This window comes from Anabrus simplex, chromosome 2 (genome assembly GCF_040414725.1).
Source record: "Anabrus simplex isolate iqAnaSimp1 chromosome 2, ASM4041472v1, whole genome shotgun sequence".
NCBI lineage: Eukaryota > Metazoa > Arthropoda > Insecta > Orthoptera > Tettigoniidae > Anabrus > Anabrus simplex.
The window spans coordinates 1148771073-1148795172 of record NC_090266.1 but is presented as its reverse complement, the minus strand read 5'-3'; the positions used below and the strand labels follow the sequence as shown (position 1 = coordinate 1148795172).

The following is a 24100-nucleotide window of genomic DNA, read 5'->3' as shown; positions in this document are numbered from 1 at the left end:
TAGGCCTACATATAATAGTAAATATAGTCAGTTTTAATTACTCTTAATATCACGTCATTCATTACATCTCGTTTATTCCTCTGATGAGGTTGACATCAGGAAGGGCATACGGTCGTAAAAACTTGATAAGAAGATTCGTCTCACTTCATACTCGATCCCGTAGAGAAAAGGGATAAGGGAATCTTATTATCATGTTATGCACTATTGATACAAAATAACCAGTCATTTTTCCCTGTGAGTTGAGCAGTAGGCCTACCGCATAGTAAACCTGATCACTGCTTTCATTTGAATTATCATCTTGCGCCACCAACTTCCCTGCTACCGGCGTGTCATCATTCCAAGTGACGTCATCTTCACTGCCATCTCATTAGCCTGGCGCTGCAATCGAGAGCATTCGAGGTCCCGTCTTTTTGAAACTTTTAAAATCAGTTTAGTTCCTGACTATCGAGTCCAAACCATGTCAATCTATTCCCAAATGGTTTCTGGAGATGGTCTCTGATATTCCCAGTTGGTGTATGTGTAGCAGAAGCCACCCCTTTCGAATAAAGCCGTGTAGAAAGTGTGTCAGACCACCAGCTGATAACTAGCATATGTTAAGAGTTGTACTACCGAATGTATTACATAGTGACTGAAAGCCTTCTTTCGATAACTGCGGCTGTTCAAAGGCAGAACCTTATTTTTAAGTATATTTCATGCATGTTCTCTACATTATTCACATCAGGATTTACCTAAACAGCTGTAAATGAGTTTAGAGGGACTGCATTGTTTAGGTTAGGTATGCTATCGATCACTACTGATCTAAGTGATGGAACCAACTAGAGGGAAGAATATTCTGGATGTGGTGCTGATAAAACCAGATGAGCTCTATAGAGAAACCGAAGTAATAGAGGGTATTAATGATAACGAAGCTGTTTTTGTCGTAGTTAAAAATAAATGTGAAAGAAAGGAAGGTATTTAAACTAGGACTATTAGGCAGTACCATATGGCTGATGAAACAGGCATGAGGGAGTTTTTAAAACGTAAGTATGATCGCTGGAAAATTGTAAATAAAAATGTAAACAGACTCTGGGATGGGTTTAAAGCAATTCTTGAGGAATGTGAAAATAGGTTTGTACCTTTAAAGGTGGTAAGGAATGGTAAAGATCCACTAAATTATAACAGAGAAGTAAAGAGACTAAGGAGGAGGTGCAGGTTGGAACGAAATAGAGTTAGAAATGGTTATGGAAGTAAGGAGAAATTGAAGGAACTTACTAGGAAATTTACTCTAGCAAAGAAATCAGCTAAGGATAACATGATGGCAAGCATAATTGGTGGTCATACAAATTTTAGTGAATAATGGAAGGGTATGTATAGGTACTTTAAGGCAGAAACAGGTTCAAAGAAGGACATTCCAGGAATCACTAATGAACAAGGGGAGTGTGTATGCGAGGATCTTCAAAAGGCAGAAGTATTCAGTCAGCAGTATGTAAAGATTGTTGGTTACAAGGATAATGTCCAGATAGGGGATGTGAGTAATACTAAAGAAGTATTAAAATTTACCTATGATAACAATGACATTTACAATAAGATACAGAAGTTGAAAACTAGAAAAGCAGCTGGAATTGATAAGATTTCTGGGGATATACTAAAGGCAATGGTTTGGGGTATAGTACCATATCTGAAATACTTATTTGATTATTGTTTGGTTGAAGGAGCTATACCAAATGAATGGAGAGTTGCTGTAGTAGCCCCTGTGTATAAAGGAAAGGGTGATAGACATAAAGCTGAAAATTACAGGCCAGTCCGTTTGACATGCATTGCATGTAAGCTTTGGGAAAGTATTCTTTCTGATTATATTAGACATGTTTGCAAAATTAATAACTGGTTTGACAGAAGGCAGTTTGTGTTTAGGAAAGGTTATTCGATTGAAGCTCAGCTTGTAGGATTTCAGCAAGATATAGCAGATATCCTGGATTCAGGAGGCCAAATGGACTGTATTGCGATTGACCTATCTAAGGCATTTGATAGGGTAGATCATGGAAGAGTACTGGCAAAAATGAGTGCTATTGGACTAGACAAAAGAGTGAATGAATGGGTGGCTATATTTCTAGAAAATAGATCTGAGAGAATTAGAGTAGGCGAAGCTTTATCTGACCCTGTAATAATTAAGAGGGGAATTCCTCAAGGCAGTATTATTGGACCTTATGTTTTCATATATATATATATCAATGATATGTGTAAAGAAGTGGAATCAGAAATAAGGCTGTTCGCAGATGATGTTATTTTGTACAGAGTAGTAAATAAATTACAAGATTGTGAGCGGCGGCAGGGTGACCTCGATAGTGTTGTGAGATGGACGGTGGGCAATGGTATGATGATAAGCGGGGTTGTGAGTTTCACAAATAGGAAAAGTCCTCTCAATTTTAATTACCGCGTTGATGGGGTGAAAGTTCCATTTGGGGATTATTGTAAGTACCTAGGTGTTAATATAAGAAAAGACCTTCATTGGGGTAATCACATAAATATGCTTGTTAATAAAGGGTACAGATCTCTGCACATGGTTGTGAGGGTATTTAGGAGTTGTAGTAAGGATGTAAAGGAGAGGGCAGATAAGTCTCTGGTAAGACCCCAACTAGAGTATGGTTCCAGTGTATGGGACCCTCACCAGGATTACTTGATTTAAGAACTGGAAAAAATCCAAAGAAAAGCAGCTCGATTTGTTCTGGGTGATTTCCGACAAAAGAGTAGCATTACAAAAATGTTGCAAAGTTTGGGAATCTGCCACCTGGGTGACTGCCCTTCCGATAGTGTCAAAAGTTCCATGACAGAAAGAATAAAAATAAATAACAGGAAAGTTCCAGGGCAGAAAGAATAAAAATAACAGGAAAGTTTGCCTCATTTATGGATATCGACAGGTGTGACAGTAATGCATTTTATCATCATGATGTTTAATTTTGTACGTTCATTGTCTCCATTTTCCTATTAATGCATGCCCTAGTATGTTTTGTTTGGTATCTCTAAAAATCGTTAAAAGTGGAAACATAAAATTATTATTATTATTATTATTATTATTATTATTATTATTATTATTATTATTATTATTATTATTCACTAATTGGCCAACTGGGGACCACGATAATTTTCATTATACATTCTGGCGTTTACTCATTTTTCGATTGATCCAGTAGGTTTCCATTGGTTTGCTGTGTTGATCAAGGCGTTCATCTGACCACTTTGCACCTGTTGTCCACTTCACATCCTGAAAAGTCCCAAAAGTCACAATGCTTTTTCTGAAAAAAGTCTTGTTTGTGCGCATTATTATTATTATTTGTTAGGTACGATGCCTCCTCTATGAACCATGTGACCTTGCCGCGGTGGGTAGGCTTGCGTGTCCCAATGACGCAGATAGCCGAGCCGCAGGTGCAACCATATCGGATGGGTATCTGTTGAGAGACCAGACTAACGAATGGTTCATCAAAAGGGGGGTACCAGCCTTTCGGAAGTTGCCAGGGCAGCAGTCTGGATGATTGACTGATATGGCCTTGTAATAATACTCGACATGGCTTAGCTATGTTGATACTGCTACACGGCTGAAAGCAACGGGAAACTGCAGCCGTAACTAACTCCGAGGACGTGCAGCTCTCTCTGTATGAATGATGTACTGATGATGGCTTCCTCCCAGGTAAAATATTCCGGAGGTAAACTAGTCCCCCGTTCGGATCTCCGGGTGGGGACTACAGGAGAGAGGGCGATCATCAGGAAGATGGATACTGACATTCTGCGAGTCGGAACGTGGAATGTTAGAAGTTTGAATCGTTGTGGTAGGTTAGAGAATCTGAAAATGGAGATGGATAGACTAAAGTTAAGTGTAGTTGGTATAAGTGAAGTACGTTGGCAGGAAGAACAGGATTTTTGGTCAGGTGACTACCGAATTATCAACACAAAATCAAACAACGGAAATGCAGGAGTTGGTTTAATAATGAATAAGAAAATAGGGCAGCGGGTAAGTTACTATGACCAGCATAGTGAAAGAATTATTGTTGTCAAGATACACCAAACCAATGCCCACCACAATAGTGCAGGTCTATATGCCTACTAGTTCAGCGGATGACGAGGAAATCGAAAGAATATATGAAGAGATAGAAGATTTAATACAATATGTAAAAGGTGACGAGAATCTAATTGTGATGGAAGACTGGAATGCAGTGGTAGGCCAAGGAGGAGGAGGTAATACAGTAGGAGAATTCGGATTGGGACAAAGGAACGAAAGAGGAACTCGGCTGGTTGAATTCTGTACTGATCATAATTTAGTCCTTGCCAATACTTGGTTCAAACACCACAAACGACGGCTGTATACATGGACGAGACCTGGAGACAGTGGAAGATATCAAATAGACTTCATTATGATTAGGCAGAGATTCAGAAACCAGGTGTTGGATTGCAAAACTTTCCCAGGAGCAGACGTGGACTCGGACCACAACTTGTTGGTCATGAAATGCCATCTGAAGTTGAAGAAATTGAAGAAAAGAAAGAATGCCAAAAGATGGGATCTAGACAAGTTGAAAGAAAAGAGTGTGAGGGATTGTTTCAAGGAACATGTTGCACAAGGGCTAAATGAAAAGGCTGAAGGAAACACAATAGAGGAAGAGTGGATAGTCACGAAAAATGAAGTCAGTAGGGCTGCTGAAGAGATGTTAGGAAGGAAGAAAAGATCAACTAAGAATCAGTGGATAACTCAGGAGATACTAGACCTGATTGATGAACGACGAAAACACAAGAAAGCTAGAAATTAAGAGGGCAGAAAAGAATACAGGCGATTAAAGAATCAAGTGGATAGAAAGTGCAATGTAGCTAAGGAAGAATGGCTGAAGGAGAAGTGCAAGGATATCGAAGGTTGTATGGTCCTGGGAAAGGTAGATGCTGCATTCAGGAAAATCAAGGAAACATTTGGAGAAAGGAAATCTAGGTATATGAATATTAAGAGCTCAGATGGAAAGCCACTTCTAGGGAAAGACGACAAAGCAGAAAGATGGCAAGAACATATCCAAAAGTTGTATCAAGGTAAAGATGTAGATAATTTGGTTCTGGAACAAGAAGAGGCTGTTGATGCTGATGAAATGGGAGACCCAATTTTGAGGTCAGAGTTTGACAGAGCTGTGAGAGACCTAAATAGGAACAAGGCACCTGGGATTGATGACATTCCTTCTGAATTACTGACTGCCTTAGGAGAAAGCAGCATGGCAAGGTTATTCCATTTAGTGTGTAAGATGTATGAGACAGGAGAAGTCCCATCCGATTTTCGGCAGAATGTTGTTATACCTATTCCCAAGAAAGCCGGTGCTGACAGGTGTGAAAACTACCGCACCATTAGTTTAGTATCTCATGCCTGCAAAATTTTAACACGTATTATTTACAGAAGAATGGAAAAACAAGTTGAAGCTGAGTTGGGAGAAGATCAATTTGGCTTCAGAAGAAATGTAGGAACACGTGAAGCAATCCTGACTTTACGTCTGATCTTAGAGGATCGAATCAAGAAGGACAAGCCCACGTACATGGCATTTGTAGGTCTAGAAAAGGCATTCGATAATGTTGATTGGACCAAGCTATTTACGATTCTGAAGGTGATTGGGATCAGATACCAAGAACGAAGAATTATCTACAATCTGTATAAAAATCGGTCTGCAGTGATAAGAATCGAGGGCTTTGAAAAAGAAGCAGCAATCCAGAAAGGAGTGAGGCAAGGCTGCAGTTTGTCCCCCTCCTCTTCAATATTTACATAGAACAGGCAGTAAAGAAAATCAAAGAGGAATTTGGAAAGGGAATCACAATTCAAGGAGAGGAAATCAAAACCTTGAGATTTGCCGATGATATTGTTATTTTAGCTGAGACTGCAGAGGACCTCGGGAAGCTGCTGAATGGTATGGACGAGGTCTTGGGTAAGGAGTACAAGATGAAAATAAATAAGTCCAAAACAAAAGTAATGGTGTGCAGTTGAACGAAGGCAGGTGATGCAGGAAATATTAGATTAGGAAATGAAGTCTTAAAGGAAGTAGATGAATATTGTTACTTGGGTAGTAAAATAACTAACGATGGTAGAAGTAAGGAGGACATAAGGTGCATGCTAGCACAAGCAAGGAAGAGCTTTCTTAAGAAAAGAAATTTGCTCACTTCAAACATTGATATCGGAATTAGGAAGATAATTGAAGACTTTCGTGTGGAGCGTGGCATTGTATGGAAGTGAAACATGGACGATAACTAGCTCAGAAAGAAAGAGAATAGAAGCTTTTGAAATGTGGTGTTACAGAAGAATGCTGAGTGCGATGGATAAGTCGAATCAGGAATGAAGGGATACTGAATCGAATTGGTGAGATTAGATCAATTTGGCTAAATTTGACAAAAAGAAGAGATAGAATGATAGGATACATCTTAAGACACCCAGGACTTGTGCAGTTGGTTTTTGAAGGAAGTGTAGGTGGTAAGAACAGTAGGGGTAGACCAAGGTTTGAATATGACAAGCAGATTAGAGCAGATGTAGGATGCAGTAGTTACGTATAGATGAAAAGGTAAGCACAGGATAGGGTGGCATGGAAGCTGCATCAAACCAGTCTATGGACTGATGACTCAAACAACACATAGGTAAGTTGGCGAGTAAAATAATCATTATGATTGGGTGGTTTTAATCATGTTTTAAACCCTCTTCCCTCCAAAAAATACCCATATTGGCCCGGGTTACGAGATATTAAACTATCACTTTTTTAATGATCTCGCCTGCTATATTAAGGCGACAACCCGGAGATAAAAATCGATATTTAGGTCATTTTGGCAGTTTTTTAATGACTGAAATTGAAAGGATTTAGTTTCTTCTTTCTTGTCACAAAGTAATTTTCTTGAATTCAAACAATTTATCACTTTAATAACGCTTTGTTTGCAAGTCTGCACACAGCAGAAATGGGTGTGGCATCTGCTGAACTGCTTTGTTAGGTAATGATGTCACTGTCATGTTTCCATTCAATTAAATATGCCTGTTCTTTGCAATTACGCATCCATGGGATGGGCCAACAACCGGGGAGGGGGGCTTCTCCCGATATATTTGTACAGACTCGAGCTGTAAGATCTACCATATTTCTGAATAAATTTGTAAAGCCTATTATGGCCTAATATTTCAGTACTCAACTGTCATTGAGCAACATTTTATGCTTGTATTGGTATTCCTGATGATACTACAGTAGTGCCAACAACTATAAGTTTTGTTATTCTTGTATGTTTTTTTTTTTTTTTTTTTTTTTTTTTTTTTTTTTTTTTTTTTTTTTTTGCATGTTCTGTGGTAGCCAGTCTGTTGCTTTTTTGAAGTACGCACGCAACTAACGTCTTGTAGTTGCGTATCAATATACTGTTATTATTGAAAGGCAGTGTGCTGTAATAATTTATAGCTTGTAAACAATATGCGTAAACATAAATCAGCCTTAGCTAAGGAACGAATTGCTGAACTTTTGATAGGATAGAGATGGGGATCAGCTATTACCGAACAGGAGTCTCCATTGAAGAAATCAGGGACAAAAGGTCATGAAATGTTATCGGAATCTGATTGTTCTCATCAGGAAAGTGTCTTATCAACTTCAAGCCATGCAAGTCCAGCACTAATAGCCAACAGTCATGACATGACAGTTACTACAATCTCCATAACTTCGACTCAGGAAAAGTTGCATTGCGAAAAACAAAATGCAGGTGAATCGTTTCCCATTCTTTGAAGAACGAGAAGAAGAAGAAGAAGAAGAAGAAGAGACAAGCTTCCAGAGTTACCAGTATTCGTACAGGAGCTGTTAAGAAAAGAAGGGAAGGAAAAACATATGGTTCTGGTGACTGTTAGGTAATGAATCAGGAAGAAAGTCACTTGAACTTTGCTTTAATTTTCCTGCCAATTGTAATTTTTACATTTAAATCACGTTTTTCTCCCATAATATTCAGCCAATTGTAACAAAATTTGTATAGGATACGTATCACAGCTATATTAAGAAACTGCATATAGAATTTTTGACTGCAGAAATTTTTCAAGTAGTAGAGATTAAGTCTAAAATTTTAGAACACAAAAATTACACAAACTTCAGTACGATATATTTTCTTATATAAATTACCGTATTATCCTGAATACCACCCGAATTTTCCCCCCAAAATATTGGTTCTAAATCTTGGGTGCGGGTCGTATTCAAGCCGTTCATTCTTGTAAATATTTACTACGTTTACATGGAGTATTGAAATAGATTTGAATACAGTTGCCATACTCAATATACCACATGCAAACGGGCATTCAGGTCTTATTCTGTCTTAGTTGCATTCTAGAAAACGAGAACGATTTTTCCTCAATACGGTTACAGTGGCATGTAAATGCGAAATGTAAGGTAATGAAATACGGTAAATCGAAGATTATGGGTAAATATGAAAGCTGCTGCTGCGGATGCTCGATCGTCATTTGTTTCACAAGTGTTGCTGGCATGCTGGGTGCGCGAATAGCAGATCTCGCGGGTTATCATACTTTGTGAGAGTCTAGCCTGTTGGTTACGGAAGTCTACCTCGCTCACATTCGAGTTCCGTATCTGTCCTGTGAAAGTGCTGTCTCGATATTAAGCAATGGATTCAAAATGGCGTCTGTGGTCATTTACTGTGTGTGAGAAACTTAAAGTTGTAAGCGAAGCTGAAATACAGTAAAACCTCGTTAATTCAAAATCGTTGGGACTCAAAAATTGGACTTCGAATTACGTGATTTCGAATTAACCGCCAATTCGTAATTCAGAAGTATCAACCCTTGCTGCATTACAAAATATTCTAAGGCCTGCTACTGCATGCAGTTAACCTTGATTCACAGTTTAAACCTTCCAAATACCATGAAAAAAAAAAAAAACTATTTCCAAAATGCATCCAAGAAAGTGCATTTGGAGTATTCAAATAATGCACTTGGTAAACTCACTGACAAACATAACCTCTTGCAATGAAAGAAAGAAAGAAAAAAAAACCAAGATTCAAAGACGAGGAGAAATCTATGCTGACTCCCATGTGCAAGTGCTTTATTCATTGGATTACTGTACTGTATGCATTTTAGGTGCCCTGTACTTGCACAGAAAGTACCAGATGCCCTTAAAACACCTTGGCTATAAACTTTCGTATGACGAAGGGAGAAAATCTCTCGCTTCCTTCTGCACTTCTCTTGTACTTCAGAAATGTAAACATTTGCCGCATCACAAAGTATTTTAAGACCCATTAATGCATGCAATCACCTTGATTCACAGTTTAAACCTTTCAAATGCCATGGAAAAACTATTTCCGAAATGTATCCAACAAGGGGCATTTACAACATTCAAATAATGCACTTGGATAAATCGCTGACAAACATAACCTCACACAATGAAAGAAAAATAATCACACGATTCAAAGACTGGGATAAACTATGTTGGTTCCCCTGTGCAAATGCATTATTTTTTGGATTACTGCACCGTTTGCATTTTTTGATGCGTTGTATTTAGACGGAAAGTGCCCAACGCCCTTAAAACATCTTGGCTTATCAAACTTTCGTATGACGAGGGGAGGAATTCTCTCGCTTCCGTGTGCTTTGCAACACAATACAATGACCCACACCCTTGTAACGATTTTCCGGCTGGCACTTTCTCCTTTAAAACCATAAGACCGTTTGGGCTCGGCATTAAAAGAAAGCAATGCAGTTTCATCGGCAATGACAATATTGTTCGGTGCCTATGAATTGATAATATGAGCCATGCTTTTTCGTCAACTGTCGGTATCGCCACTGTTCGCGGATTCTGTTTCTCCACACATTGCCTGCTGCGTGATATTACGGCGTTCCTTAAAACGTTGTATGCAAAATAATTCCGATTTCACTCGAACTTAGCAATTATGAAACACACTGTAGACACACCGAAGTGTGTGAAAGTGCAGAAAGACACCCCTACACGCAACCCTGCACGTTCCGGAAGACGGGTTCCATCATGACACTGATAAATTTTGAATATAAATTACTCCGTAACATACTATTGTTTTAAAATGTAAAGGCAGTTTCAAATTAAAAGTCTGAATTTCGGTAATCGGGCCAACATTGTGCTTCGAATTACGACTTATTCATATTTCAAATTAAACCATTTAAATAACATGCAAAACCGTATCTCATGTTTCTCGGAACGAGAGCTTCTTCGAATTAGGCGGGATTTTGAATGAACCTATTTCGAATTAAGGAGGTTCTACTGTATACGGAAATCGTGCCGTTGGCAGAAAGTACGATATTGATGAATCGTTTATTCGTGATTGGCGGAAGAAGAAAGAATAACTTCTAAAAAGTAACGGCAATCGCAGAGCGTTCCGCGGGTGGAGTGCAGTGTTTCTGGAAATTGAAGAACGGCTCCACAAATTTGTGATAGAAAAACCTGTGTTAGGATATGGTGTTTCTAGTGGAATGTGCCAATTGAAAGCACTAGAGATCTCAAAAGAACTCAAGACAGGGTTTTACTGCAAGCCGCGGATGGATCCAAAACTTTTATCGGAGAAAGGGATTGTGCATTCGGAGATGTACATCTATTTCACATCATCTCACTTGGGCGTATGAAGAACAATTAACGGCCTTTCAGCGTCACATTATTCATTTGAGGAAGCAAAATTCTTATTTGCTGTCGCAAATTGGAAATGCTGACCAGACACCTGTCTATTTTGAAATGCCATTGGAAAATACTGTGGATATGAAGGGTTCTGAAAGTGAAACCATCAGAACAAGTGGTAACGAAAAGCAACGATGCACGGTAATGTGCGTATTAGCAGATGGAACCAAACTCCCTCCATATGTGATTCTGAAAAGGAAAACGCTTCTGAAAGGAAACTTGCCGTCTGGTGTTATTTTTAGAACACGAGTCCGGCTGGATGGACAATGCGTTAGTTGAGGACTGGGTGAAGTGCGTTTGGCAACGTCACCTGGCGGCTTTGTTACAAAAGCGAAACGTGCTTGTGTTGGACAGTTACCGAGGACATACAACTGACGCTGTATAAGATATGATGAGGAAAGGAAAAACCGATTTGCGATAATTCCCGGAGGACTCACTTCTATTCTACAGCCGTTGGATGTGTGCGTGAACCGGCCTTTCAAAACTGCAATGAAACAGTTGTACACCGAATGGATGTCTGATGGTGATCAATATAATACCAGTATAAATGGCCCATTATTGGACATTGGGTATTTACCAACTGATGAGCCCAACTTTGCACACCGGGGCAAAACTCTAACAACCAGGAATGAGTTAGCTGGAAAATTTATAATGTGCAATAATGGACCAGTTATGTTGGTATTATAAATTTACTCATTCGGGACAAATATTTCAGGTTCCCTATGGGAATCAACATCTACATCATCTGATGATCACGCGTAAACACCAACCAGACGAGTGAAGAGGCCTGAAGTGGGACTAATATGCAGCTGGATCAAGACCGCATGGGCGCGCATTTCTAATGATCTAGTGTCCAAAAGCTTTAAGAAATGTGGAATTTCAAATTCAGTGGACGGTAGTGAGGACTACTATTTGTGGAAAGATGCCAGCGACTAAAGTTTCTATGGTGAAACTTCGAATGACGACGGTGAATTGTGAATGATCTGAGTACTGGACCGATTTTATTTACGATTTTTGTGATGATTTTATTAATTGTAAGCTGTATGAATTTATATTTGTGGTATATTTGAAGAAAATTAAATAGGTATGTAAGTTTTATTTATTTTTTTCCATATTTTGCCGTCTCAAATTTAGGGTGCGGGTCTTATTCGGTGGCAGGTGGTATTCAGGATTATACAGTATGTACTGAAAAATCGATACGTAGTGCTTTTAAAAGAAGTATTGTCTACCTAATTAAAAATTACATTAACATGTTTATTAAATTTCATGAAAAAAAATGGAATTAAAAATTTCCAAAAAAAATACAATTTTTTTTTTTTTTGGAATAACTATTAATTGTATATGAATGAAATGTTTTTGATATCTCTACTTTTATGTAGGTGAGATTCCCACAAAGTTGTGTGAAAATCCATGCATTAGATAAAAATATATTTTTATCTCCGGAGTGTCGCCTTAATAGCAACAACCCTGAATATTTGTCAACTAAAGTAAACTCCTTTCCTAATCCCGAGGTGGTGCAGCTCTTTTTAGACACGCCCCCATTGGAGGGGAGTTACGTTTACCATTTTTACGGCAAATCAACTCTCCTGCCATTCATAAATCTCTGGCAGTACGGTACCGGGAATCTAACCCAGACTCCAGAGAATGGCACCTAATTGTGCTAACCATTACGCTGGCGGACATTCTTAACTACGAAACACAGACATATAGCCTGACTGGTGCATGCCTGCAATGCGTGGGTTGGACACGAAACTATTCCCCTATTTGTGCGACGTCATCAGAGCTGCAGTAGGCCTACACTACAGAGGCGGACATTTCTTAACTACGAAACATAGATGTACCGCATGACTTCGACACGTGTTTTCATCGCGCGGGTCGTACGGACGATACTATTCACAAATTTGTGCGATGTTGTCAGAGCTGCAATAAGACTTGTACCCGCTTCGAAGCGGAATCGTTGTTCTTCTCTGACGAATTACGTAGGGGGATCTTGCATGCAAGATTTTTTTTTTTCTTTTCATTTTCTCAGTCTCAAAAAGCCAGGGGGGGGGGGGTCTAATACATAAGTAAATACGGTATTATTAGGATTCTACCTGTATGTAGGACAGTCTGCCTGTACATAACGGTGAGTGTAATCCTCACTTATCGTATAAATTTGTGAGATTGCCTTCTTGAACAAAATATCCCATTTCTCTTTAAAATCCGTGGGTTAAGAGGAAATATTCTGCATGTGGCCAGACTGAATATTCTAGTCGTATTCAGAATTAGTGCTTTTGAATCTGAATGTGAACACCCTTGCTAATTTAATTGATATGTTTCAAAAACTTCATTACCTGTGAAAATATGACGAACTGTTTTGACAATTCTTGGATTGTTACCTAATGGTGGAAATAAGACAATGGAAGAGATCCAAATGGGAATAAAGGGATTATTATACAGCTAGTCATGCTGTGTTATTTTCTGTATGCTGTGTGAGAAGTATATTGTCAGGTCCAGTTTTTAAATGTTCAGAGAGAATGTGATAATGAAACGTCTTATGTTACACAGTACAGTATTTTAATTTATATAGCTATATTTGCCTGTAAAATGAAACCCATCAAATCATAGAGCTCCTAGATTTCTATTGCTTTATAAAAGATTTTCCTCTTCAGATATTTTATTTCAAAATAATTATTTAATTTCATTTCAGAGATGTGTTCTATATTGTTTCAAAAATATGATGGAGGCTGCTACATTTTTGTGGCTTTGTGAACACTGCCTAGTCATCTTGAAAAGCCTTTATTATGGTAGTGCCAGAGACAAGTGTGTGAAATGAGTCTCTGATCATTTCATGGAAAAAGGAAGAAATATAAACTGAGTGATTTGGATTGTTAATTGGAGAGCTGCACTGAAACAAGAAGCATTGAGTTTTCTGTGTAGCCAATCAATGTTACCATATTTCTCTGAATCCAAGATGACATTTTCCTCAGGATTTTGTGTGAAAAATGAAGGGTTGTCTTGTATTCATGATGTAACAGTAATGTACACCACTGGAGCTACTGGCAGCTACCACAGCAACCAAACCATCCCCCACCTTATGAGTGCACAAAACTTTTTGATCTTCATTTTATGCGGTTTTTTTTTTATACATCGTTAGCCATTGAAGCCAGCAAGGGAGATGTGTCCCCAGTCGGTTATACCTGACACTCAGAAAAAATAAAATCTAGTATTTAGAGCAGGAATATTTTCATGATGGTTCATCGTATTGTAGAGACTAGAGATTAGCGCAGCTGAAGCCTGGAATCAAGTGTGTCAACTCGTTGATTCTGAACACTGGGATCAGTTCGCATAAAGCCTCACTACTCCAAGCTAACCTGACACTCATTGCGAGGCCGCACTCATGGAGAAGCGCAGAAAGATGTCATGAATAATATGTCGCATGTTTGTGTTTATTTTTCCCTGTGGGATTTTAAAACTGTAGTAGAATGAAGTATCATTAATGAAGATGATGAACCTTATGTAGAATTCTACTGCCGGGCTGGGTAGCTCAGGCTGTAGAGCCTTCTGAGTTCAAGTTGCAGTTTAAGTCAAATGATGATCGCTGCAGTGCTAGTGCTCACTCACATGTTGGACAACATTTTACAGGTTATGTATGATATTAACAATAAAAAGTATGTTGTGATCATGATCATTAAATTCATCAAGTTATTTAAGTTTTGTCTGACTTCAGTGATGTCACAATCAGATAGTGAAAACAGTGACAGTGGTGGTGAATCAAGATATAAAAGGGGGAAGATAATAAAGAGGAACGTGTCTGGGAGAAGGAAAAATTAGCAATACGCCGAGGTGAGGAGTTTGTAACTTCTGCAGGAGTGTTTGTCCGAGCCAAAATTACTGGTCCAAACAGTAAGTGCAAGAAAAAATATATGGCTAGCTTTTGTAATGAGGAAAAAGAAAATATTATAAATCTATACGGTGGCTGGCCTAAAAACAAGCAGGACACGTTCTTGATGAGCCTGATTGAGAGGTTTGATGTTGCGAGACATAAGCCATTGAATGAACACTCAAAGCAACGTGAGTCCTCTTTCACATATTTTCCGTTGAAAGGAGCAAGTGGAGTTTTAAGTGTGCTGGTAGGCTTACATCAGCCACCACACAATATCACACAAAGTTGTCATTAGGCTGACAAGTCATTTGGCCGCTGGTAAGACTTCCATTTATGAGAGGTAAACCTGAAAACCGTGTTAATGCTATTCCAGCCTCTGTAGTCCAGAAAAATAAGTGAACATGTAGATTCATTTCCATACAACCCGCTACTCTTCTACAGCTGTTGCCTACCTCGATTCTCAACTTAACGTAGCAAAAATGAACAAGCTTTTCATCCGGAAATTTCCAGATATGGAGAATAAGGTAAAGTACGAGATTTACTTGGATTACTTCGAAGAGAAACTTTGGTTATAGATTTGTTAGACCGCAAATCGATGTATGTGGTACTTGCAAAGACTTGAAAACTAAAATTATGTCTAATTCACTGAATGACAACGCAAAACTTGTAGCTTCTGCAGAGCTCATATTCCACCAGAGGCGTGCGTAAAACTTTTATGAAATATTCCAAGAAATTAATGAACTTTCACATTATAGGCAAGTCCAGCGACATGACCGTGTCTATTCACCTGAATAATAAAACTCAAGTGCCAAAAAAAATGCAGTCTACTTTCCAAGTGAACATTGTAGAGTGCGATTCATTTCTGGACTTCCAAAACTTGGTGGCCACAGTATTTTGTGAAACTACCACAAGACAGTATCTTTCAAAATAAGCACACACAGACACTTCATTTACAGAAGTACAGCTATCGAGTACGTTGAATCATTGCTTACATTGACAGCATTGTGAAATCTACTTTCAAACTTAAAAAGCCAACAGTGTTGTTCTCCCCTGAATCTAAGTTATACCCAATGGGAGAAGTTCCCATAAAACAGGAAAAACTCAAGATCTTCAGAAGGTGATCCACTACATTCTTGATGAGCACTGTCCTTTCTTGCAAGGAAGACTATCCTGGTCAACAAAAACTACAGGTGGCACCAAAGAAGACGACGGATGATGACTTAACTTTGTGGTGATAAGTTTGAGTAATATTTTTTCACACATCATGACGTGGTGTGGCGTCATGTAATGTGACTGGATGTGATATGGCATAACAGGATGTTACGTAATGTTGAATGATCTAAAATTATTTTTTATAATTATTTTTTCACTTTTTAAAAACTGAGTTTATGTCCACATAGGTGAGTATTTTGTCAGCATATATTATTATTAAATAATAATAAAACAAATTGGTCAGAATTGTTGTAACATTCCACTTTATGCAGAATATGTTGCTATTATTATTATTATTATTATTATTATTATTATTATTATTATTATTATTATTATTATTATTATTGGTAAGGATGCGTGATTGACTCAGCTGCTGGCTTCTTTCTGGAAAGCTGAGGTTCGAATTCCGGTCAATCTTGGGTCGAGATTTTCATCCCGAAATTATTGTGGCATCAGTGGCATCAGGAAGGGCTTTTAGCCACAAACCCCAAGCCAAACCCAAAATGAGCCTGGCTGGCTCTGGCAACCCCCAGAAACACCTAGGATAAGCTAATGAAAGTAGACAATAATTGGTAAAATATTTGTTGTAATATGCACTCAATTGTTTTCTGTTTTTTATGTAATCAAAGGTAATATTGGTTATATAAGAGTATTCTGTCAGATTCTATTATTATTATTATTATTATTATTATTATTATTATTATTACAGTATAACCCTGTTTATCCTAAATAAAGGGGGCGGAGCCACTTCGGTTGATGTGTCTTTTCGGATGGCACATGGTAAATATTTTTGGAAGTTAAATGTCAAAATAAAAATGCATATACTGTGTTAAGCAAAGGTTTATACTGTATATTAACATCAAAACGTTCACATTATGTCACTGATCGTATAAAATCAGTGATTTTCTTTTGAATTTTCTTGGAGCAGCACTGTCGTTCAGCTATTTCGTGCCACCATTTAATCAGCAATACATCAGCTGGTGTAGATTGATTGCTTTGTGCAACAAAGCGAAAAGTGATCTGAAATAATGAAACATTTTTTTTTTGTTACTATTAAACTGAATACTGTATTCAGTAATTTTATTACAGTATTGTAATTAAAGCACGTGGCAATCTTGCCTCCAATGCATTAAATCTCTCATCTAACTGCTATTGTCAAGGTCGGTGTTGTCTGCGTAATCTTCATGACGAATAATAATAATAATAATAATAATAATAATAATAATAATACAGTAATTGTACCGGGAGGTACACCTCTACGCCGCATATTTAAATCTTGCGCCAATTAAAACCTCCTCTACAGGAGAAACACTGAACTTGGAACTAGACCTACTTAAACTTTTCCTCAGAAGATGTCACTACCATAATTTTGTGATTATGAAGTTGCCAGTACTGTGTGAATTTCAACTTGTTTTGTTTTCCATTGATCAAGAAGTGTGGACATTCTGTCATAGATGTCACTACAAAAACTATGATCATGCACCCTGGTTCGAAGTGAAAGAACTTTTTTGAAGAAATTTTGTATTCATAAGTTTTTTCTTTACTAAATTTTGTTCATTCATCTTTGGGTTGGCAATATTTATCTTTTCTTTCCGCCAGTTTTGAATTCAGCCAATCCCTAATTTCTGTAATTAATTTTCAGCCTATCACAGGTTTCTTCTCCGATTTAATGTGTAACTTTAAAGTAACCATTAAAATTGAGAGGGTGTGTTTTAATTATTCACGAAAGGTCTCGAACTTTCCCCGAGGGTTTATAAACCGCGGATTTTCACGTCTCTTGGCCACTTGATCAACATCTAACTGTGTGTATGTGAAGCAGGAGGCGGGAGGTGCCTCTTTCATCAGGCAGCAGGTCTTCAGAAAGGTAATGGCCGTTTAACATATTTATTTCTTGATAGCTCCGCAGTTTAACCTGAGGGATAGGTCCGAAACTTCAACGATGTAACCTACTTTTCTGTAATTCAATTTTCTGCCGGCTTATGTAAATATCTTTAACTGTAAATCGGGGATAGAGAGTGCTGTACCCTCTCGAGCTCCCCTTCACATTGGTTTGAGGTGACTACGTTTGTAACTGGTCTTCTCCTTTTCCGTAATGTCTTAAATTATTCTTATCCGAGTCACCTCCATAGTTTGGGAATAGCCCCTGTTTCATTGGCCTAGTGCCTTTTAGGTTTTAGAATGAGTATTTAGGAGTGCAAGTACACGCCTCCATTCATTTTGGTATTTCGGGCCATTTACTTAACCTGTTCTTTTTCCGCTAAGGCCCAGTAGACCGGGCGAGTTGGCCGTGCGCATAGAGGTGCTCGGCTGTGAGCTTGCATCCGGGAGATAGTAGGTTCGAATCCCACTATCGGCAGCCCTGAAGATGGTTTTCCGTGGTTTCCCATTTTCACACCAGGCAAATGCTGGGGCTGTACCTTAATTAAGGCCACGGCCGCTTCCTTCCAACTCCTAGGCCGTTCCTATCCCATCGTCGCCATAAGACCTATCTGTGTCGGTGCGACGTAAAGCCCCTAGCAAAAAAAAAAGGCCCAGTAGGTTGGGTACAAGATACCCCCGTGTCATTTTTGTAAGTTGTGCCTTGATGGCAATTAATTGTAAAGTCTGGTATTGCCTTTAATAGGCTTGAAAAACTGAGAGCGTGTCAGCTCTTTTCAAGTGTTGTAAAAGTGCCTCTGGGAGGCTTGACATTGACATTTTGGGAGCATGTGCTCCAGGCATTAGGGGATTTCTGCCCTTAAGTAAGGTTATTAGGTTAAGCGTGTAGCTCAGGAAGTGTAAAGTGAGGGCTTGAAGCCCAGGTTCTGTTTATACCACCAATCTTGTCTTTCCTAGGCTTGTTTTTTGCTACTGGTATCTGTTACCTTGTTACTTGTTTGTTTTTGTTTTTTTTTTTTAAGAGAGAAAAAAATATAACCTTGTTACAGTTTTAAATTAACTTTGATTTGGTAGTTAGACCCATTCACCCCGGCGCCTTCTTTCACCTCTGCTGATCCACCAACCACGGTAACGTAATAATAAATGTTGCTTGTTCAAGAAAAATGTATAATGGAACGAACTAGAGGGTAAGAAACTGTTTTGTTTTATGCTACACATGTATTCTGGCATAAGTCATAATATAAAAATAGGGTTCACCTAGTAACTCTCTGATAACATTAACACTATGAGCCCGGACGATTCAAGAAGGCGTCCCTACCCGATGCCGGCGTAATTTAGACTCTCAGAAAAAAAATCACAGTTCTGTCAGTTTTCGCATTATAAATTAACAAATTTATATACATATTGTACAAAGTTTGAGCTATCCCACGAAAGCAAATAAAAAATGCTTACCTTCAGCATTGGAAAGAAACTTAGGCTAAAATATTGGTCCATTCTAATATCCTTGTTCACGCACTTTAATTTCTAATTCACTAGAAAAGTTCGATAGTTTTTAGTCGCTGAATAACAGAATTACACATTGTTATTCCCAATACTTAGCTTTGGTATGGAAACACTCAAAACATTCTCCTATGCAAAGACCTACGCCATATTTACGACAATATATGGTTGTCATTTTCTTCACAGCACGACCGGTGTTATGTTTGGACTTGTAGCAAACCTTGCACGTACGCTGCGCGTGTCCTTCCTTCTTCGCGCCTACTGCAGGTATTCTGCTTGCTTCTTTAGACGTATTTGCTGTAGGGCATATCTGTTACTTTCCACTCGGATAACATTCAGTACGTTACAGTCAAAAAATAAACTAAAGAAATCTAGAGGTGAAGATTCTGCAGAAATACCAAGGTTATTAGCATTCAGTCCTGGTGCGCCAGAAAAAATGGGCCTGTTCACAGGAGTAATATCTTGTTTCCATTGTGTTCCGGTGCTTCTCACCTCTCTCCGTCGTTTTGCGACTGGTTCTTCTGGTGATGAATCTGATGATTCAGCACCCTGAGGGACTTGTATATTTTCATGTTCTTCTTCACGATCACTTTCATACAGATCAGAATCTGAATCGTTCACAAGTTCCGTAATAATCTGTTCACTTATCCGTGGGCTGTATGCACGCGTAGGATTTCCTTTACTTGTACAAGATCTGGGATCCATATCTCAATTAATATACAGTATAAATCGACTATTTCCTCACTACACTTTCATTCTAAATCTGTGAAGTCATATATTCTATCATTAGAACACACGCACGTAAATTTGAGCTTATCTAACCGGAGCGCACGTGGCTACGAAACATCGTCCCTAAGTTGTACCACCAATCACTATCGATCGACAACACCACCTAACGATAGCAAAGGAAAACAGCAACACGTCAAAGCAAAAACTAATTCGATAACTTGAATAGCTTTTGAGTGGCTGAATTTCAAAGATCGTGGTAGTAGTATTACTAACAGCGGCACTCAGGCGCACGCCACGTGGTAGTAATATTACTACCAGCGGGCGCATAGTGTTAATGTCTGTGTGGAGTTGATATTAGAGTAACATTATTGTATGCATATACTCTGGACAGGGTAAGTTGGTGATAAGCTTATAGAAATACAATAATCTTTGGTGGTGGGTGGATTTATGAATAACATGAGCATCCGAGACTGTTTGTATATTCTCTTTTAATTTGTTACTCCTTTTTTTTTTTCAGGGTGTCACTTATTGTGGCACTTCAAAAGCCAGTAATTTAACCATGGAAAATGTCCCATGGCACAGTGACGTAGTGGCCTTTGTACAGAAGCTGGCGGACCTGTTACCAGAATACGAAATAGCTTCAGAGCATGAACACTCAAATTGTGTTTTAATAGCACATAAGAAGGTAAGAACAGTTTAACCACCTCTTGGATGTTTATTTCCATCAACATTTATCCCAGTGAAACCTCAGACCACATTATACTTCCCCACTGTAAGTAAGATATTCACTTTAACAGGTTTCACCAGACTATACTAAACACTCCCTGATCCATAACCTCTCCATACAGGGTTAGATGGTCTGTACCACATCTAGAATACTGTGCTCTTACCAGGCTTTCACTTTGAGGGGTTACGCAACTGAACTTACCTGCCTCGCCTAGCCGCATGGAGTTTATTCCTACCAGTCATGTAACCATACTGTTGGTCACTTAAAATTACCATGTACTAAAAATGTTTAAAATTTGTATGTAATTGTTTTCTTAATTTTGGAATATTATTAAAGAAATATTGGTTTAGCCACCAAGTATTGCCTTTCATACCTACAGCGCAGAAATGCAACAAACTAGTGAGAAGAGATGGATGTTGTTGAATTGGGGTTGGTGAGGGTAGAACCTATCTATTTGAAGATATTGGTGTACAAAGATGTGGAGATTGTCCTTATCTTTTATTTTTTCATGTTCTTGTTTCATTTTCCTGTTGCTCCCTTTTCCCAGACTGATCTGCCATTGTGTTTGTCCTGTTATGTGTCCATTTCTTGTTCCTCTTTCTTTCTATATAACTTGAAACTAGTGAATTCATCAGTTTATTAATATTACTTTTCATTTCCCTTTCATTTTCCCCAGTTCTTAATTTGGCCGATACTGAAACGGTCTGCTACAAAATGCTGTTTTAAATGTTGAGATGTGAAGTTTTTTTTTCTTTTTTTTTATACCACAAAAGTTATTTATACTTTGTGCAGCTACACTGTATATCGTACCCCTGTGGATGAGAGACGCAGATGAAGAATACACCTACGGTATCCCCTGCCTGTCATGAGACGACTAAAAGGAGCGACCAAGGGATGATGTACTTAAGAATCATAAGACTGAAATTAGTTCCATTTTGTGAGGAACACCATGGGTCGACATTACTTGCGATTAGTACCACCATGTGAGGAACACTATGGGTATACGTTACCTAGGAGCAGGAACACCACAGGTCTGGGCGTTGCCTGTGATTAGTATCATTGTGTGCATGCTACCAAGATGGGGGAGCGGGCGCTCTAGCCATGCGTCTTGGTAGGTGTGCTAGGTACCAACTGACGAGCCCAACCTAGCACACGGGCGAAATGCTGGCAACGAGGAACGAGTTAGCTGGAAAATTTATAATGTCCAATAACGGACCATTTATATTGGTATTATAAATTTACTCATTCGGGACAAATATTTCAGATTCCCTATGGGAATCAACATCTATATCATCTGATGGCCAAGCAGGCATCAATTTCTGGTGGTGAGACAAAGTCTCTCATAGTTCATTGGCACTGCCAGTGGCTTCAAATAGCCTACGCAGTGGCCTCCACGGTATACACTAGCCATGCGTCTTGGTAGGTGTGCTAGGTACCAACTAACGAGCCCAACCTAGCACACAGGGGCGAAATGCTGGTAACGAGGAATGAGTTCGCTGGAAAATGTATAATGTCCAACAATGGACTATTTATATTGGTATTATATACATACATACATACATACATACATACATACATACATACATACATACATACATTATCATTATAGACTGTTATGCCTTTCAGCGTTCAGTCTGCAAGCCTCTGAGAATTTACTAAATGTTGCCACAATCCTCGATTTGCAACTAGTGTTGTGGCCTCATTTAGTTCTATACCTCTTATCTTTAAATCGTTAGAAACCGAGTCTAACCATCATCGTCTTGGTCTCCCTCTACTTCTCTTACCCTCCATAACAGAGTCCATTATTCTCGTAAGTAACCTATCCTCCTTCATTCGCCTCACATGACCCCACCACCGAAGCCGGTTTATGCGTACAGCTTCATCCATCTAGTTCATTCCTAACTTAGCTTTATCTCCTCATTCCAAGTACCCTCCTACCATTGTTCCCACCTGTTTGTACCAACAATCATTCTTGCTACTTTCATGTCTGTTACTTCTAACTTATGAATAAGATATCCTGAGTCCACCCAGCTTTCGCTCCTGTAAAGCAAAGTTGGTCTGAAAACAGACCGACGTAAAGTTAGTTTCGTCTGGGAGCTGACTCCCTTCTTACAGAATACTGCTGATCGCAACTGCGAGCTCACTGCATTAGCTTTACTACACCTTGATTCAATCTCACTTACTATATTACCATCCTGGGAGAACACACAACCTTAATACTTGAAGTTATCGACCTGTTCTAGCTTTGTATCACCAATCTGACATTCAATTCTGTTGAATTTCTTACCTACTGACATCAATTTAGTCTTCGAGAGGCTAATTTTCATACCATACTCATTGCACCTACTTTCAATTTCCAAAATATTAGACTGCAGGCTTTCGGCACAGTGTGCCATTACGACCAAGTCGTCAGCATAGGCCAAACTGCTTACTACATTTCCACCTAAGTGAATCCCTCCCTGCCATTTCGTAAACTACGAACAGCAAAGGTGAAAGATTACAGCCTTGTCTAACTCCTGTAAGTACCCGGAACCAAGAACTCATTCTACCTTCAATTCTCGCTGGAGCCCAATTGTCAACATAAATGCCTTTGATTGATTTTAATAATCTACCTTTAATTTCATAGTCCCCCAGTATGGCGAACATCTTTTCCCTCGGTACCCTGTCTTTTGCTTTCTCTAGATCTAAGAAACATAAAACACAACTGCCTATTCCTCTCGTAACATTTTTCAATTACCTGGCGCATACTGAAAATCTGATCTTGACAGCCTCTCTGTGGTCTGAAACCACACTGGTTTTCATCCAACTTCCTCTCAACGACTGATCACACCCTCCCTTCCAAGATGCCAGTGAGTACTTTGCCTGGTATACTAATCAATGAGATACCTCGATAGTTGTTGCAATCCTTCCTGTTCCCTTGCTTATAGATAGGTGCAATTACTACTTTTGTCCAATCTGAAGGTACCTTACCAACACTCCACGCTAATTTTACTACTCTATGAAGCCATTTCATCCCTGCCTTCCCACTATACTTCATCATTTCAGGTCTAATTTCTTCTATTCCTGCTGCCTTATGACTGGAGTTTATTTACTATCCTTTCCACTTCCTCAAGCATAATTTCACCAACATCACTTTCCTCCTCCCCATGAGCTTGGCTGTTTGCAACACCACCATGATGATTTCCTTTTACATTGAGAAGATGTTCAAAATATTCCCTCCACCTCTCCAGTGATTCCCTGGGATCTATTATGAGTTCACCTGAATTACTCAAAACACTGTTCATTTCCTTTTTCCCTCCCTTCCTAAGATTCTTTATTACTGTCCAGAAAGGTTTCCCTGCTGCTTGACCTAGCCTTTCCAGGTTATTACCAAAATCTTCCCATGATTTCTTTTTGGATTCAACAACTATTTGTTTCGCTCTGTTTCTTTCATCTACGTACCAATCCCTGTCTGCCTCGGTCCTTGTTTGGAGCCATTTCTGATAAGCCTTCTTTTTACGTTTACAGGCTGCTCTCACTTCATCATTCCACCAAGATGTTCGCCTTTTCCCATCTTTA

At 38.8% G+C, this 24100-nt stretch overlaps 1 protein-coding gene across 1 annotated transcript in view; it reads left to right on the top strand.

Moving 5' to 3' along the window:
- The window catches only part of LOC136864751 (S-adenosyl-L-methionine-dependent tRNA 4-demethylwyosine synthase TYW1), a 198886-nt gene that overhangs the window by 145194 nt on the left and 29592 nt on the right, over window positions 1-24100 (top strand). The window contains exon 10 of the mRNA XM_067142109.2: window positions 20333-20500. Within this exon, the coding sequence (XP_066998210.2) occupies window positions 20333-20500 (168 nt within the window). The remainder of the gene's footprint in view (window positions 1-20332; window positions 20501-24100) is intronic.